General features: G+C 43.0%; 1 protein-coding gene across 3 annotated transcripts in view; it reads right to left on the reverse strand.

The window, feature by feature from the left end:
* QPCT (glutaminyl-peptide cyclotransferase) overlaps positions 1-14,010 on the reverse strand; it is a 50,787-nt gene that overhangs the window by 10,398 nt on the left and 26,379 nt on the right. For 2 of the 3 annotated variants that reach the window (XM_080685200.1, XM_080685199.1), the window contains exons 2-4: positions 8,959-9,105; positions 5,046-5,324; positions 1,070-1,246 (exon numbers count right to left, since the gene is read on the reverse strand). In XM_080685200.1, coding sequence (XP_080541326.1) covers positions 1,070-1,246; positions 5,046-5,324; positions 8,959-9,033 — 531 coding nt within the window. In that variant the 5' untranslated portion in view covers positions 9,034-9,105. Of the gene's footprint in view, positions 1-1,069; positions 1,247-5,045; positions 5,325-8,958; positions 9,106-12,613; positions 12,753-14,010 lie in introns of those variants that run through there. The other variant, XM_080685201.1, reaches the window with a different exon arrangement.

Consider the following 14,010-nt stretch of genomic DNA (forward strand, 5'->3'; position numbering starts at 1 on the left):
ATTTGGGTTCAAGGGACCGAATGAGGTGCTGACCATATTCCCCTGATCCATTATGAGCTGCCAATGGACCATAGGATGGAGAGAATGCCCACATGGGATATGTCAGAATCATAGAGGACATTTAACCTGGCCATGTGGACTCAGAGGGAGAAGGTAAGTGACAGGGCAAAGGACTGGGACAAGTAGAGTGGTTAGAAATAGGCTTTCAGTTCACAGATAGGATGAAGGTCAGGGATGCACGAAGGCACGGGGAAGAATGAAGACTCAAAAAAGGCATGAGGTCCCAAGCTGGGATTAGTGAGGACTCAAGCCTGAGTGAAGGTCAAATATAGGAAGAGAATTAGAATAGGGAAAGAATTCAAGGACAGGGTGAGGGACGGGGGGGTGGCGGGGGACCAGGATTGAGGATGAAAATGGGGTCGTGTGTTGCACCCATTGCTTGGTAGTAAGAGCAGGGTTTTAAGGCAGCATCAAAATGTCTCCACCCCAACATCAAAAATACCACATCAAAATCAGCACATCAAAATGTCATATACACAGTCAGAGTCATTATAACACTTTGAAACCACTGAGGAAATTCTTCACTCCCATCCTCATACCATGACCCACTCTAACTCCATTTCCCAAGACCCCCACCTCCTCAGGCCTCAGGGCTCAAAGAAGGGGTGCTCTCTCCACCTCCATGCAGTACCAAGGGAATGCAATCCCATTGGACCAAACTGAATCTGATGTCTCCTTAATCGGATGTTTTACAGCCTTTTAATTAAAGTGTTTTTACATTTTTGAAAACTTAAATCAATAACATTAAATTTTTAAAACTTACTCTGTAAATGTTCATATCATTTCAGTGAAATATTTTAATTAAGCTCAGACATAACTGCTAACCCAGAATCATTCTTTTTAGCTCTGGGATTCCTCAAAAACCCAAACGCCTGCCAAGGAATGCTCTATTATAAACACTCTGCTCCAAGGATGCCGGGGCATTTTTAGGTCTTTAATTGGCTTTAGCTTTGGCTGCCTTTGAGGCAGCACCAGCAGCCGCAGCACCATGGATACTTCCCAGACTAACCATGCTGTGCAGCTGGTTGGTGTTTCTCGCGCCAGGTGGGTGTGGGGTCGATGCCATCTTTGCAGCTAAGTGCCGAGACCCATACAGAGAGTCTTGAGGAGACCAGTGAAGAAAAGCCTCTTCCCCGTCAAAGAAAATCAGCTGGAGTGACAGATCCAGCTTGGAGTCTGAAACGTTCTGGTAAAAAGAACAGTGAAAAGATAACTGGAGAGAAGACAGCTAAGCCACCAAGAAAGGGACGATAACACAGTGAGTGAAACTATGCCACCATTTATTTGGCACCACTTCGTCCCTGAAAATCATCACATCCCCATGTAAATCTCACCATCTCCCACTCCCCATGAAAATAGAAGTTATGCATTTTCTCTAACTCTTCAGAGAACTTTGAAAGGCTCTGCCACCTCCAGAGATCCCCAGAGATTGGCTGACGCTATTGTACCTGCAAGACAGCCTGACTTCTCCCTCTGCCTGATCCCATTGCTCTCCCCTCCCTGCCACAGCTGTTGAGTCAAGGCCACTCCCTAAGACATGACCTACATCCTAACCTCCAAGTTAGAGTGTGCGTCCCAGGAAACCCAACCTGAACAACTGCAAATCTATTTGGCTACTCATCCATCTCATCCATGGTGTGCCTGCTTTTTTTTTTTTTTTTTTTTTTTTTTGAGTCAAGGTTCGAGGACCTGCCCTAGAAATGCAACCGGGACACAAAGAGCAATCATTACAGCCTCTCCCCTGCAGGAGCGTACACTTTAGTTGGGTTAGGAAAGATAAACCAAATACATGAACATGGCAAAACGTGCCAAGGGTCACAAATGTAAAGTAAAACTCATCTGGGAATGGATAGAATGAGGGGTTGAATCGTTGAGGTGTCAAGGAAGACTTCACGCAAGAGATGGTTTTCAGGAGAAATCAGAAGTGTGAGTAGGGTTCTGATGAATGTTTTACTTTCCACTGTCTGACAACTCTCGCTTTCTAGATTAGTCCCCCAACTCCCAGAATCTGCAACCCAACTGCAATCCCTAATCTACTGAATCATTTATCTTTTCCGAGTCCTTCACCCGCATGATGTCCTCACTTCACTCCATATTCAGCTTAAATTCCAGAGTCAATCATTATAATCACTCCCTTGAAAACACGCTCCACTCCCTTGCCTCTCTCTGCGATGGTCAAACTCAAATAGCAAACACATGACCTCAAGTCCACTCTCTGCTTCCTTCGTGCCTGCACTTGTGCAGCTGAACATGGCAGGGGGAAATATACAACCCTTTGCACTCTCCACCTCACTAAAGTGCTGGGGGATGTGCTCCCAAACTGATTCTGATGTTTCCTTAATCTGTCAGAGATATCCCTTCTCCTCTTATCTAAGGACATTAGAAACTGTGTCCTTTAAGTCCTCTTCTGCTACTTGTGCTTTATGTCCTACCAGTTCATTTTTCAATTTGAATTATTTGTTTTGCTTGCTTGCTTTCATGTCGGAGACTGTCCTCAAATGTCTGGTCATCCTTTGTGTTCATTCAGATAAAGAATAAGGCGCTATAACACTGATTAGGTTGGCTTCCCTGCAGGGTGACCTCGTGCCCAATCGGGGTTTGCACTGAGGTGGTTCATAGGCTCCAGAGAAGGGTCCTCCAGGTTCCTGTCTCTGGGTACAAGCTGGCTGCCGGCTTTTTCATGCTAGAAGTGGGGAAAAGGCTGCAGACCTCTGTCCAATGTGGGACTTTCACCTAACCTCCTTGATTTCTATGAGGCACCTCACTACTACCCTCCTTTACATCTGGTGTCTCCATGTCCAGAACCTTCCTGGTTCCGTTTCTCTAGAAAAATATTCTGTCATCTCCCGCAAGAATACAGATGGGGTACTCACCTATCTTCCAGGTGTGGGGTGGGAACCTACATATCTAAGTGCTCCTTAGATTTAACAACACTCTCCTTCCCAGCTCCCCCCACCCCCACTTCTGCCTCCCTCACTATCTGTGTAGTCTGATTTGTGAAGCTCTCTGTGTAGTCTGATTTGTGAAGCTCTTGCAATCCTTCTTGGTGGCAATATGACAGATGCCTAATTACCAGTGTCAACATAGTTGGTGAGTTATCTGAACTCTTTCCCCACCCAAGGCTATCTCAATAATAAGGTGTGAAAAAAACACCCTAAACTCAATGGCTTAAAACAACACTCATGTATCCTCCTGGGTCTGTAGGTCAGCTGGGGACAACTGATCTAGGCCGGTTTGGGCTGGATCAGGAGCCTTGCTTCACCAAAGTCATCAAGGTTGGCTTTGCTCCATGTGTCTCCTATCCTCCAGGGGCTGGCAGGCTAGCCAGGGCACACCTTTTTCCTGGTGATGGCAAAGGCACGAGGGAGCAAGCCCAATTGCACAAGCACACTTCTAGCCTCTGCTTGTGTCACATCTACAAGCATTCTATTGGCCAAGACAAGTCAAATACCTAAGTCCAGAGGTAAAGAATGACAAGGTACAACCTGCCATTGGGGGAGGAGGAAGGAACACAACAAAGTTATAAGGCAAAAGATGTGAATGTATGGTTATAATCTTATTACTAGAGGGGGGAGGGCTGCAAAGAGTTGGGACAATAATCCAGACCTCTCCCAGGTCACATTCCATCACCACCTACCCAATCCGTGACAGCTGAAGAACTTAAAATAACTCCTTCCTACAGTTTAAATTAAAATCCAACTGGGAGAATAAATCTGATACTCTCAATGCTTGTACCCAAAACTAGGCCTTTTAAAAAACTGTCACTGTTTACCTCTATTAGTAAGGATAATTAAGAGAGTGTGTGTTTTTTCATGGGGATCCCTACCCAACAACTCATTCAGCTCTTTCTACCAAAAGCAGGTATGAGGTACATGCAAAAGGTAAAGGGGCTCCCCCCACAGAAAGCACAGCCACTACACAACCTGTGTCTTTACGTCACATCCATTTCATTTCATGTCCTTACTCTAGAATGCAAACATGAGAAATCAAACTGTTACATCAGCTTCAGAACTCCCTCACCCAATTGCTGGGGAAGAGTTGCTAGTTAAAAGCAGGGTAGAGCACAGGATAAAGACATCATAGAAGGTTCAGAAAACAAAACAAAACAAAAAACAGCGAAAAGGATACCAAGAGGTTATAAACAATTCTTGCTTTTTTCAAGTGCAGCATATCCAGCAAAAATAGAACCAAATATCTCTATTACTTCCATTACAAGATAAACATTTTACTTCTTTACCCACATTGTACCCGAGGCCGGCCCCTTCATAAAGCTCTGAGGGGAGAAAGAGGCATCCGTTGCCTGCGAACAAAGTTTTTTGTTTTTGCTTCGTTGTGTTTACTTGGTTATGAGTGCTATCTGAACAAAATGTCTTCATCTAATTTAGCACTTTTCCCCAATATACCCTTAAGAACACAGGGACTGAAATAACATCTGAGAGCCCCAGAAGTATTCTGAGCTGAGAACATAACAAAAGCTCTACTATGCTACATAAAATTGAGCCGAGATCCACAGATAATAACAATAATGCATTTCTGCTTCATGCTTTTCATCTTGATATGTCTGAATTACTCACTCTTGAGGGCCACCATCTCTCAGATCAGAAGGTTGTGATGTCCGTGGCTCCATAAACAAGAAGAAATAAACAGAGTTCTCAGACATATACCTGTATCGATCTTCCGCCTCCTTAATTTTTCACAAAGAAACGTTGCCCTTAATTTAATGTGTATTCAAAACTAAGAAATCAGGTGCCAATTAATGAATTCACGTATCTTAGGTTTATTGCCCATGGTTGACATTTCAAATAATGTAATCTTCCAATTAATATTCACTCAAACCCATACCATTTTGCAAACAATTAATACAAAATGTACTGAAAGTTAACATTTCTAAATGGCCTTCTCACTCCCCCCAAGGATTCTCGAATTCACTCTGCGTTACTGCTCATGTGTTTTATGCCAAGAATCTACGAGAGGGAAACAAATACCTGCAAGGAAAGGAGTTGCTTGTCTAAGGCACGAGCTAGTTCCAACATCATCGCACACGGCACGGCTGAATCGGTGGCTCCCACAAACACCCTGTAGTCCCAATGGGGAAAATACTTGGAGTCGTAGTGACAGGCAAGTACCAAGTGTCGTTTAGCAGTGGGATTGAGGGTGCTGACGATATTTGAGAAAGACCGATACCCATAAGGTGTCTGACTCAAGAAGGTGTCTACTTCCAAGACCCAGTCAGCTTGAAGTCTCTGAATTCTCTGCATGATATGCTGATCAAAACAAAAAATAACAAAATTTCAGATCAAGGCAGGTTTCATTTGTTCAGTATGTTTTAAGTTGCTTATAGGCCTTTCAAGTTAACAATGCAATACATGCTTATTGAATGAATAGCAAGGCTGTATAAAGAAAAGCTAATCTTCTCCCTCTCCCCCAATATTCTCCCTGCAAATTGTTAATAGTATTGTTAATAGTCTGATGTATATCTTCTCTTTTTTTTTCACACAAACATATATTAGCACAAACTCATAGATTGGCAGAGGGATGTGTTTTTATAGGAACAAAATCCTGCTCTTCTCACTTAATCTAACATGAACATTTCCTCATGTCAGGAGATAGAGATCCAGTTCAATATGTATGAAAGTCCACTTTCAATTCTCTAGGAGGCTAAGAAGGCATGTTTGAGAAAACATATACCAGGGACCTACAGGTCTCCACTTCCACTCTAAGCTCTTTGAGGCAAGCACGGCGCGTGGTAGCTCCTTAGGTCCTCAGTGTATAGCAGGTGCCTCAAGTCCAACAGGTACTTCACAATATAATGAACACTAACAAAGGATACTGGTGCTCACCTGCTCAGGATAGAGAGTCCCACAACAAGGGGATGGGTAGGGATATCTGAGGTCCTGCCCACTCTAAGAATCAATAAGCAACTCTGAACCACAGTGACTATCAAGTAGCTTTCCTTCTGCACGCAAGGAAGGTCCAGACCCACTGCACGTTCTGGTAAAAATAAATCCATTTCTCCTGGTTATCTTAGACCTTATGAGCAACATGGTAAATGACAAAAAAAGTATCAGATACAAAAGAAATTCCACCTCAAACACTAGAAGGGTCTTTTAAAAATCTATGGGTGAGTTCATCACTGTTTCATTGCCCTTTCCTGCCTTTATTTTCCCTTTGCCTCATTTTTCTCACTGGGTTCCATTTATTTTATTTTGAAATATATACATCTTTGTAAGTTGCCTTAAAGGATTTTTTTAAAGTCAAGTGACAAACTCACCATCCACATAACCAGCAATCTGTTCCACAATTAACATCAGTGGGAATGGACCTTGAGGTGATAAGCAAATAACGTAATAACTGGAAAAGAAAGGGAGATTATTGTTCTCCCAGGGAAACACAATTTTCTAGCCTCGCCAAGTCTTGTGTGGCCTCCTGCCCTAACTAATGTGACATGGCATGTGGGCAAGGACCTTCAAAAAACTGGCAGGAAGCTTCCGGGGAGAGAACTGAACCAGGGTGGAGAACAGTGACTCTACAGCCAACCCTGCAAAAGCCAAATAAAAACATAATTCTCCAGCTATCCACTTTCTGCTTTCTGTAGTGAGGGTAGTGAGGTGGACTTTGGCCTAAATAGCACAAATACACAGTACCTTGCCTTTTTCTATTATAGGTTGAGAAGTTGTCTTTTCATATTAAAAAAAAAAAATGTTTATAACCTTGTTGAAATCATCATTTATATCTCATTTTTGTTATTCTCCACAATTCTCAGTATTGGACTTTGTTTACAATTGGCTATCAGTAAATATGTCTAAACTGTAACTAATAAACTATTCTTTCCTTCTTTTAAAAAATTTTTAAATTTTTTAAAAATATTTTTTTTATTTATTTCAGAGAGGAAAGGAGAGGGAGAGAGAGATAGAAACATCAATGATGAGAGAGACTCATTGTTCAGCTGCCTCCTGCACGCCTCACACTGAGGATCAAGCCCACAACCCGGGCATGTGCCCTGACCGGAAATCGAACCATGACCTCCTGGTTCATATATCGATGCTCAACCACTGACCCACACCAACCAAGCTAAATTTTTTTTTATTTTTTAATTATAAATATTCTCAATGAGAATATATAAAGTTACATGATACTAGAGGCCTGGTGCACAACATTCGTGCACTGGAGGGGGTGGTCCCCCTCAGCCCAGTCTTCACCCTTTAGCAGTCCAGGAGCCCTCAGGGGGTGTCTGACTGACAACTTGGGCCTAAGCCGCAGTCAGATATCCTTAGCACTGCTGCGGAGGTGGGAGAGGCTCCTGCCACCACGGCTGCAGCCTGGCTTGTGGCTGAGCGGTGCTCCCCTGTAGGAGAGCACTGACCACCAGGGGCCAGCTCCTGCGTTGAGAGTCTGCTCCTGTGTTGACAGTCTGCCCCCTGGTGGTCAGTGCGCATCATAGTCGTTGCGCCATTTGGTTGATTTGCATATTACCCTTTTATTATATAGGATAGAATCTCAGTAGTTTGAATAGAGAGAAAGCATTGTGCATCTAAGACAAGCTTTACACAGAATATGAAAATAAGTTATCTTCAGACTTGAGGGAAAAATTATTTTCCATAAAAGGGGTCATGTAAAAAAATTTTTCAAAAGGCATGTACTCCAGAACATCTGGCATCCAGATGTTGAGCTGCTCCATAAAATGTCTTCAGTACCAATAGCAGCCAGTGTGCTTACAAAATGAATTGGGATTTAAAACATATATCTCTTAGCTTTGCTCAGCTGAAGTCTCACACACAAACTCATTTCTCAACTACTAACCCAGTTGTGATAATTCCTGATATCGATGTTGACACTAAAATCCTCAAAAGCATCAGCAAATGGCCCAGAAAGAATTCTGCCTAAAGTAATCTTTTTTATTCAGTGTAAATATTTTTTATTTGTCCTAGCAACTAATTTCTTTCTAAACAATCATATTGGCTGCATAACCTAATGACATCACCCATATATCTTGTTGTTGTGCTTTTGGCTTTCAGACTTAATCTGCAAGTTCCCACTACAATTCTGTGGAGCAGGCTGCAAAAACTATTGCTCTTCTCACTAGAATGTCTGAGCAGGGGGCGCTTGGCTGTGGGAGAGAGTCTAAAGCTGCTGTGCTTCCCTCACTCCAGACAGCAAACGCCTGGGCCCACCAGCCATGCTAAAATGCAATTTAGAATGTAGGCTATATTTTTATTATTACACGCCCCCATTTCTTTTAAATAGGAAAGAGATGAGCCCATGGAGTATCATTGAAATGAGAAGATCCAGAGCTAGAGACATCTGTGAGCACACACCACAGAGCCAGTTTCCCCCAGCATCCACTCTCCAGTGATAGATGGAAAAATCAAGGTTAAACCCTTCCAGAATCTGGACTGAAATTAGACTGCTTGACTTCTGCACGTATACATACACTTAGTTTTACCATGGGTCAGTGTTAGAAGCTTGAGAAAGTAGCTTAGCACTGATCTTGACTCTCCCACCAGGGAAAATACAACTTCCCAAAGGGAAGCCTGATAGGACAGTAACTCACTCACGGCCCAGAACTGGCAAGCAAGGGCTGTCTAATGCTGTTAATGTTGGGTGTTTAGGGTCCAAGGGGTTGTTATAGAAATGACCAAGAGTTGAGCACTTACTACCCTGTCTGATGCCATACCCCAAACAGAGATTTCACACAAAAAATTGATTTAGGTTAACATGTAATGCTTAACAAAACAGACACTTACTCTCAATTGTTTGGTTTTCTTGGTTGCTTATTTTGGCGAATAATAAGATTAGAATGCAGATCTGAATGTTAGATAACTCTGAACTTGGGATATATTACCTCTCACATGAAAGCAAGTACTCAACAGCCTTTAGGTTTGTGTGCTGCATTCTCACCTGGCGAGCCGCATAGCTTCCAGGGGATCCTGGATATCGCTCTATCAGCAATGGCCGTAAGTCATTTTGCCACATTTCAGAAATACTGGTGCCTTCTGCAACTTGCCGGAGAGATGATGAATTCAGAATGGCTGGTTGGTGATCATTCTGAGGATTAAACAACATTATTTAACCAACTATTGTTTCATAATATGTTTAAGACTTACCCTGAGACATCTGCAGTTGAAAAATATTGGCTTTGGATGGAGAAACCAAGATGGCAGCATAGGTAAACACCTAAACTGCTGCCTCACACAACAATATCAAAACTACAACTAAAAGACAAAATGGACACCATCAAGAACCACAGGAAAGCTGGCTGAGTGGAAATTCTACAACTAGAAGAAAAGAGGAAAGCACATTGAGACTCAGAGGAGCTGCAAAAGGCTGAGGTACAGAGACTCGCACGCGGAGAGGACGGGCGGCTGTGTGCACGGGCAGCTGAGTGCGCGGCTGGCTTTCTAAAGTGGGAGGGAGAAGGAAGCTCCCGACTGCACTGAACTCCAGTCCCGGGTGAGACGCTGGGAAACCAGACCCATCCAGGGGGAATCTGGACTGTCAGGAAAAGAGAAAGCACACTGAGACTCGGGAGCTGCGGAAAGCAGAGGTCCGGACTGCTGAATGCATGGGAGGCTGAGTGTGTGGCTGGCTTTCTAAAGCGGGAGGGAGATGGAAGCTCCCGACTGCACTGAGCTCCAGTTCCGGGCAAGTTTCTGGGAACCCAGACTCATTCGGGGAGAAACTGGACTATCTGGCAGCAGGTGAAACTCGAGGGTGGCTTTCTCTCAGAGGTGCTTGCAGCGATTACCAAGGGACACTGAGACCCAGGGGCCTTATAGGGCAGGGCTGATGGGAAACCAAGGCTGTCTGCTCCGCCCTGAAACTCCACCCCATCCAAGCTGAGCACAGAGGCTTTTGCAATTTTGAAAGTCTTGTCTCATAAGAGTGTCTCCAGCACAGAAGTTCTCCCAGCATAGACAAAGCTGATCCTCACAGCCAATTGGCCTGGAGGTCAATTCCTCCCAGTGACACCAACAACAATCAAGATTTAACTACAACTAAGCTGTGCACACAGTCCACAAAGGGGTGCACCAAGAGTGTCCACCTCAGGTAACTGGGGAGGCTGAGCCACTGGGCCCTATAGGACACCTAGCACACAAAGCTACTCTACCAACTCAGGGAAGCAGCGAAAATGCAGAGACAAAGAAACAGATCACAAATGAAAGAAATGGAAGAAAACAAACGACTGGATATAGAGTTCAAAACCACGGTTATAAAATTTTTCAAGAATTTCCTAGAAAAGGCCGATAAATTTAGTGAGACCCTCAAGGATATGAAAAAGGACCAACTAGAAATTAAACATACACTGACTGAAATAAAAATTATTATACAGAGACCTAACAGCAGACTAGAGGATCACAAGAATCAAGTCAAAGAGTTGAAATACAAAGAAGCAAAAAACACTCAGCCAGAAAAGCAAAAAAAAAAAAAAAATCCAAAAATATGAAGATAGTGTAAGGAGCCTCTGGGACAACCTCAAGAGTACCAACATCAGAATTATGGGGGTGCCAGAAGAAGAGAGAGAGCAAGATACTGAAAACCTATTGGAAGAAATAATGACAGAAAACTTCCCCCACCTGGTAAAAGAAATAGACTTACAAGTCCAGGAAGCGCACAGAACCCCAAACAAAAGGAATCCAAAGAGGACCACACCAAGACACATCATAATTAAAATGCCAAGAGCAAAAGACAAAGAGAGAATCTTAAAAGCAGCAAGAGAAAAACAGTTAATTACCTACAAGGGAGCACCCATACGATTGTCAGCTGATTTCTCAACAGAAACTATGCAGGCCAGACAGGAGTGGCAAGAAATATTCAAGTGATGAATAGCAAGAACCTACAACCAAGATTACTCTACCCAGCAAAGCTATCATTCAGAATTGAAGGTCCGATAAAGAGCTTCACAGATAAGAAAAAGCTAAAGGAGTTCATCACCGCCAAACCAGTATTATATGAAATGCTGAAAGGTATTCTTTAAGAAGAGGAAGAAGAAGAAAAAGGTAAAGATAAAAATTATGAACAACAAATACATGTCTATCAACAAGTGAATCTAAAAATCAAGTGAATAAAAAATCTGATGAACAGAATAAACTGGTGAATATAATAGAATCAGGGGCATAGAAAGGGAGTGGACTGACAATTCTCGGTGGGAAAGGGGTGTGGGATGTGTGGGAAGAGACTGGACAAAAAGCGTACACCTATAGATGAGGACAGTGCCGGGGGGAGGTAAGGGCAGAGGGTGGTGTGGGAACTGGGTGGAGGGGAGCTATGGGGGGAAAAAAGAGGAACAATTGTAATAATCTGAACAATAAAGATTTATTAAATTAAAAAATATATTGGCTTTGAATCTCAGAATAAAGGGATAGCTCTTATGTTATAAAAGGCACATTAAGCTAGTCAAATTAAAAACTGGCCCCTACGATCTAGAAAGTTAAACTAATTCTTTTTTAAAAAAATATATTTTTATTGATTTCAGAGAGGAAGGGAGAGGGAGAGGTAGAAACATTAACGATGACAATCATTGATGGGCTGCCTCCTGCACGCCCCATACTAGGGATTGAGCCGGAAACCCGGACATGTGCCCTAACCGGCAATCAAACTGTGACCTGGTTCATAGGTCAACGATGAACCACTGAGCCACTCCAGCTGGGCTAAACTAATTCTTTTGACAGCTTATCTTAAAAACAAAATTAATATAATGCTTTGAACCTAAAAATGAATATGTAACACATTTCCTGTGTAAGTTGTAATGCCTTTTGGTACAATTGCTTTGTAAAACTGAGATTTTAAAATATCAATTATCTATCTCCTGTTCTTAAGTTTGTGTTTGTTTACTGCTAATACATTTTAAAATATCTTTCCTTAATTCATTTGGCACTGCAGCCTTTAAATTCCTTGGTACTCCACAATCGAAGTGCATCTACAGTACCTCTCAAACAGCACTTGGAGAAGAAAACGAAAGCTAAATGACAAAATACTGGAAATGGGAAAGGAAGAAATAAGAAAATGGAGACAGGAAGTCAGAAGACTTTACGTGGTTAATTATTACTTCACCTGACCAATGAGAGCTTGTCTGGTCTCTCCCGCTGGCTCACAAGCCCTAGAAAGGGTCACTCGCCCCAGCTCACCATGCTTCAGTCACCCTGGCATCTTTCCAGGCCCCAGAGTAGTGTAAGGCTGCACCCCATTGAAGCTTTGCATCTGCGGTGCCTTCTACCTGGAAGGCTTGTCCCTTCCTCTTCACCTGGCTAACTCCCGCTCATTTCAGGTGGTAGCTTAGAGGACACTTCCTTGGGTTTATACTTGATTAATGCCTGATTTCATGTGAGGGCAAAACTCTCTTTTTTTTCTGCTCTCTTCCTAGCTCATATTGAGCACTCAATAAATACCGGGTGAATTCATCAAATAAGGAAGTGACAGGTGACTATCTTTCTAAAGCTATCTTCACTGAGACTGTGTTTACATAATAATAAAGTAAAATGGGACTTTTGCTATCATAAATATTAAATTGTTGAATGCACAAGCAGTTATAAAGAGAGAAGAGACAGGTGGCTACCTACTACACAGGGCCAGGAAATGCTGTAGTTCAATATTGGTGAGCTTTGCTCTTTTTGAATTTCTGATACTCCATGCTTGTGATGACTTAGAGTTGGGTTGGCCCAGGGCAGTTATTGTTTCAAAAGCTGTTTGAGCCCTCGCCGGTTTGGCTCAGTGGACACAGCATCAGCCTGCGGACAGAAGGATCTCGGGTCCAATTCCAGTCAAGGGCATGTACCTCGATTGCAGGCTCCTCCCCGGTCTGGGCCCTGGTCAGAGCTCATACAGGAGGCAACCAATCGATGTGTTTCTCTCTCATCAATATTTCTGTCTCCCCTTCTCTCTTCCACTCTCTCTAAAAATCAATGGAAAAACATCCTCAGGTGAGGATTTTTTTTTAAGCTGTTTGGACATTGACTCCTTTTCTAATGATTTACAATATGCCATCCCAGAGCCTACCTGATCGCTGTGGATGCGGTCATGTCCACAGCAAAAGGAAATGAAGCTCATGTTTTAACGGGTGATTTATGGAGGCTTGAAAGAATTCTTAAGGGGTTTCAGAAAAAAAGAGGAACAAAACAAATAACTCTCCAGCATCTCTAGTGTAACAGATAATGTGGGTGAAACATAGTCGACAAGAATCATCCAAAAGCTGCTTATTGGGTGACTAAAGGGTGAGTTCCACAAACAGGCTGTGGATGCTCCTGAATACAGAGACTTGCATGAGTTGTTTCAGGCTCCTGAGCTCAACCATGTAATTAACGTACGTCAGTAAAGAGCCCTTCCCGTCTCTGCCCCCCTATGAAATCACAGAGTTTATAAAAGCTCCCCAGTCAGTGAAGGCTAGACATGGGAAACAACCACACTCGGTAAATTACTTAAGCCTTTCTGTTCATTAAAGCTCTGAGGGGAAAGCATCTGACTTCTCCAACCTACATGGCACTCATTCAATTTTTATGGAGACTCACGCTCTGAACTCAATAAACAGAAAAATCTATATGCAGATGAGAGGAAGGAAAAGAGGAAGAACCAGGAGAGAAAGCATGGGCTGGGTGCGAGGAAAGTAAATGAGGCAGAAATAGTGTTGAGCCCATGTTAAGTGCAAGACCCAAATTATTCTAGGTTCAGTTCAGTTCAAAGACACATCGGCAATTTTCTATTGGTACAGGGCTTCTCGGAGGACTGAGTCTCTGTTACAGCCCCTGCCTGCCTCGTCTCACCCAGGCAGAAGGGACAATAAGTCTGCTTTTCGCGACAAAAATCTTTCAGCTCAAAAAGCGTGAACCAGATATCCTGAGGCAACTCCTCTAGGCTAATCACGTGGTTCCGGGCCAAGGAGGGTTTTAATTACTTCATTTGTAGACCTGGCCCAACTTTCGGAGGGATATGCAGTCCCAAATCATTGCGCTAGAAGGA

This window comes from Plecotus auritus (genome assembly GCF_963455305.1).
Source record: "Plecotus auritus genome assembly, chromosome: 8".
NCBI classification, from domain to species: Eukaryota; Metazoa; Chordata; class Mammalia; order Chiroptera; family Vespertilionidae; genus Plecotus; species Plecotus auritus.